Source organism: Acartia tonsa, chromosome 15 (assembly GCF_053477335.1).
Source record: "Acartia tonsa isolate MP-2025a chromosome 15, ASM5347733v1, whole genome shotgun sequence".
Classification (NCBI taxonomy): domain Eukaryota; kingdom Metazoa; phylum Arthropoda; class Copepoda; order Calanoida; family Acartiidae; genus Acartia; species Acartia tonsa.
The window spans coordinates 5,111,489-5,116,488 of NC_137274.1; the positions used below are offsets into that span (position 1 = coordinate 5,111,489).

Sequence of the window (5,000 nt, forward strand, 5' to 3'; positions counted from 1 at the left end):
CACACACACACACACACCAACACACACACACACACATACAAACACACACACACACAAACACACACACACACACACACACACACAAACACACAAACACACACACACACACACACACACACACACACACACACACACACACACACACACACACACACACACACACACACACACACACACACACACACACACACACACACATACCAACACACAATCACACACACACAGACTTTTACATTTAAGGATTTAACAATCTCTTTCTTCCTATCTATCTAACTTTCCATCTTTATTCTTTAAATATAATTATAAATTAAAGTTACTCAGGGATTTTAAGGGATAAGACAATGGATGATAAATTGATATTTACCCCAAATAATGATATAAACAAGGATGACAACATCCATAAAAGCGAAGCACTGAAACGGAAGGACAAACGGACATTAACACTTGTATAGTGTCTGAACTGAATAATCAGAATATAAAAGTATCGAAAGAGTCGAAGCAAAATTGTAAGTAACAGGATGTCTCTTTGTCTGTCTGTTTGTTTGTAGCAAAGGATCTCGCTAATCGGGTTCTCCTTAACAGGGTAGCTTCTCATAGGTTCCGGGAAGGTTTATAACTATTTTTGGGTAGGGTACCACCACCCTCCCAAGAGAAATCACAATAAAATCGAAAAAAAATTGAAATATTCCCGCCGCATTGTGTCGCTAGCGTAGTGGCGCTGCGTAGAGACATGAATTTAACACCTGATCGTAACATAGACAAATTATTTCTCAAATTAGATATTTAAAATAAAAAAAAACATTTAAATGCCACTAGAGGCCTCTAGGGGCGTAGCCGCTAGTGGATAAAAAATTGATATACACCCCAAATAATGATATAAAAAACTTCTGTAGATTAAAACATTAGTTGAATAGTTCAAACACTACCATTTAAAATCCTATAAAATTACCCAAAGTTTTAAAGCCAACAAATAAATTAAGTAGTTATGAAACTTTGGGTACCAGTGTAATATACATACAGTCCAATGTCCCCTCCCTCCCTCGAAGTTTCAACAAAGGGTGATTTTATCCCAAAGTTTGAAGATGTAAGCTTTTTCTATGATTCACTTCGTGCGTATGTCCATCTGGCCGTCCGTCTGTCCGTCCGTCTGTCTGTCTATCTGTCTATCCATCTGTATGTCCATCTGTCTGTCCATCTGTCTGTCCGTCTGTCTGTTCATCTGCCTGTATATCTGTCTGTCCATCTGTCCGTCCATCTGTCTGTCCATCTGTCTGTCCATCTGTCTGTCCATCAAAATCTTTGTTGCTTTTTCAAGATTAAGTTAGATCTTAAGCCAAAGTTACATTAGCCCCGAAGGTTTATAGCCCACCCCTCAATCCTTTCACAGGGGCTAAAAATATATTTTTCGATCCTATGACAAACGCAGGAGTCCCAAACGTCGGAGTGGACAAACGCAGGAGTGGACACTTAACCTATCCTAACCTATTTTAGACCATCTTATAGGTTTTTTAAATGCCTAACCCCTGCGGGGGGCTTATTTGGACATTCATATCTTAACCTAACCTAATCTGCATAGAAATACTTAATCAAATTAATATTTGTCCAATCCGTTTGTCCACTCCGACGTTTGGGACCCCTGCGTTTGTCCTGGAACCATATTTTTCTCATTCCTTTTTTGGATGTTGTCATTCTTGTAAATATAAAAAAAAACAAATCAAAACAAATATGAAATTTCATAAGGGAAAATATAAAAAATCAAGGATGACAACATCCATCAAAGGGAAACTCTGAAACGGTAGGACAAACTAACAATAACTCTTGTAAACAGTATACTTAAAGACTTAAAAGTAAAACTTTCATTTCTGAGTTTTGATTAAAGATATATAGTGTAAATTGTTGTCCAAAGAATCATTATTACAAAAATCAGATGAATAGGATATTTTATTTATGAAAAATAAATATTGTCAAAAAAGTTAAAATAGATTATAAAGTTGCAACTCTTAAATCGTACCCAACTGTTAGAGAAATCATCATTCAAAGTTTAAAATCGATAGGACAATTCTAGCATTAATAAACAGAGCTAAATGTTACGGACGGACGGACAGACGTACGGAAGCACGGACCAACACTTATTATAGAAAAGATTCGCTTAAAAAAAAAAAACTTGAAAACAAATATGAAATTTCGTAATAAGGGAAAATATATAGAAAAATTATTAAACTTGATCTTGACATATTGATAGATAGATAGATAATTAGACAGATAATTAGATAGCTAGATAGATATTGTCAAATAGTAAGTAATTGATGTCTTTCTGCAGTTTAATTCGGACGATTAATTTTGCGTTGCGAAGCTTTTTATATAACTGAGGTCGGTTCTTACGTATGTAACGGTTATCTTTTTACGTTAATTTAGACATGTTAGAATTGTCCTGTCGATTTCAAACTTTGCAGGATGATTTCTTAGGACAATTAGGTATGTGTTAGGAATGGTAGCAACAGTATTGTCGTTCCCATAAAGTCCGTCAGTTTTTTTTCAATTTTTTCAAGTGTATGCGAGAATCTCTCACGTATTCTATATCCATGGTATATTGACTATTAATAAACTTTTTAAAAGCGAAGCTTTTCTATAATTAGGGTCGGTCCGTCCGTCCGTACGTCTGAGATGGATAAGCTTTTTCCGTTAATTTAGGCATGTTAGAATTGTCCTATCGATTTCAAACTTTGTATTGTGATTCCTGCAGTAGTTGATAGGATTTAGAAAGCATAGCAACTCTATAATCAGAATGTCCGTACGTCCATTTTTAACATGTTGATTTTTCTACTTTTTTAATAACAAATTTTTATGTGATCTAAGTATCCGATTGATTTGATATTTGAAATATCAATAGAATTTTTTCAAAAAAAAATTAGAGTTGTTAATTTAATGAATCTTAGTTTTAAATCTATCGGATGATTCCATTTTAGAGTAAAGTTATAAGGGCTTTCCTGTACGGACGTGCGTATATATATATTTTTAAACAACCTATTAATACAAAATAAATGGAAACGACATTTTTGTCTTTTGTAGCCTGACCGACAGACAGACGGACCATGTAAAATGTAAAATGTTCCCCCAAAAAATCCACTGTCCCAATTTTACAATAGCGATACGGACGGACAGACAAAGTGGTTTATAGAGTAGCTTCCCTAATAAAAATGTTTAAAAAAATATTACCTTGTGATAAAGTATAAGAAATTGAGGTTGCCAATATAAGAGAAACTAATACGTTCCTCCCCCCTGACATCTTGGATCTCTCAGAGTGTGTCCTAGATAGATAGATAGATAGATAGATAGATAGATAGATAGATAGATAGATAGATAGATAGATAGATAGATAGATAGATAGATGGATAGATAGATAGATAGATAGATAGATAGATATACAGATATTTATAGATAGATAGATAGATAGATAGCTATCAATCAAAATTAAAAGGAACTAGGGGGCGGGTGAAGTAATAAAGGGTTGCAAAGGATATGTCCATTAAATTTTAACTTTCCATAATTTACAGGGAGGAGGGGAAATTGGAATGTAAATTACACTGGTACCCAACGTTTTATAATTATGATATCTTATCTGCTGGCTTAAAAACTTTGAGGATTTTGACTAAATCTGTATTATGATCTAATTTACCAACATAAATTTGATTTGAAGAAGGGGTAATTTGTTTATCCTGAATTTTTTTCTTTAATACCTTTGATCCCTGAAAATTTAATATTAAAGTATTACACCCTTATCGTGATAGGCAGGGAACATTTGACTGTTTATTACACTAGTCCCCAAAGTTTTATTATAAAATTTTTTTTATTCATTAGCTCAACAACTTTTGGGACTTTTATTGAATTTTTATTGATTTGTACATTAAGTTGAGTGTCCAAATGTTTCATCCACTAATTTAATTAGAGAAGTGGTAATTTTGTGTATCATCATTGGGGATGTAGATCAATTTATTAGTAATTGTCATTTTATACCTTTAGATCCCTGCATAATTAATCTCTTAATACTTTTACTTAACAAAATATTTTTCTGATGATTAAAATATTGGTCAAAAAGTTTGAACACTTCTTTGTTTGTATGAACAAATCAAGATTTGATAGAAAGTCCCCAAAGTTGTTAAGCCAACAAAAGAATGAATGTATATACTTTGGGTACAAGTTTGAATTACTGAGGTGGATTCTTTAAAAAATTGCCCAACTTATCGCTTAGTAAAGCAAAATTGTTTTCGTGAAAAATCCTCCAAAATCACATAAAAAATCTACAAAAATTAAATAAAATCTTATGTTAATAACCTTTCTATGATTTTGTTTAATTTTTATTGATTTTTAATGTGATTTTGGTGTATTTTTCATGAAAACAATTTGCAAATTTTTTTTAAGAATCCACCTCATAAAAATGTTCCCTATGTCGACTTAATGGCTAAAATATTAAAATGATTGGTTGATAAGTTTTTACACTTTTAGTTTCTACCAACCAATCAAAATTTATTGAAAGTAGTCAAAGTTATGAAGCTAACGAATTGGAGATCATTTATATAAAACTTTGAGTGAAACCGGTTAAAATCATGTATAAACATCGAATTACAGACAATTTTCCACGAATATTAATTTAAAAATTTTAAAATTAATATCATTTTTATTAGCACGGGGGAAATTAGCAATTATTAGTAAAATTAGTTAAAGTCTTATAATTTTTCATTTCAATTTCCGCGGAAAGCTGTTTATACTTGATCATAGAGATACTTTGCATGTATATAACATTGTACCGTGTTGTTCTAGGAATCATTATTCAGAAAATTTGTTGTCAGGAAAGTTTAAAAATAAACATGAAATTTAAATGGACATGCGGACTTTTCGATAATTATTATAAAGTTAATACGCTAAATTTCTAAATTGTACTTTACTATTACAGGAATCACCATTCCAAATTTAAAATCAGATAAAGCCGTTACAGAAGCACA

The 5,000-nt window shown here is 32.2% G+C and overlaps 1 protein-coding gene across 7 annotated transcripts in view; it reads right to left on the minus strand.

The window, feature by feature from the left end:
- Nucleotides 1–5,000, minus strand: part of tyn (trynity) — a 68,166-nt gene that overhangs the window by 63,028 nt on the left and 138 nt on the right. For all 7 annotated transcript variants that reach the window (XR_013875572.1, XM_080150189.1, XM_080150188.1 and 4 more), the window contains exon 2: nucleotides 3,217–3,308. Coding sequence is in view for 6 of the 7 variants with exons in the window: in XM_080150189.1 (XP_080006315.1) it covers nucleotides 3,217–3,286 (70 nt within the window). In the remaining variant the exon portion in view is untranslated. The remainder of the gene's footprint in view (nucleotides 1–3,216; nucleotides 3,309–5,000) is intronic.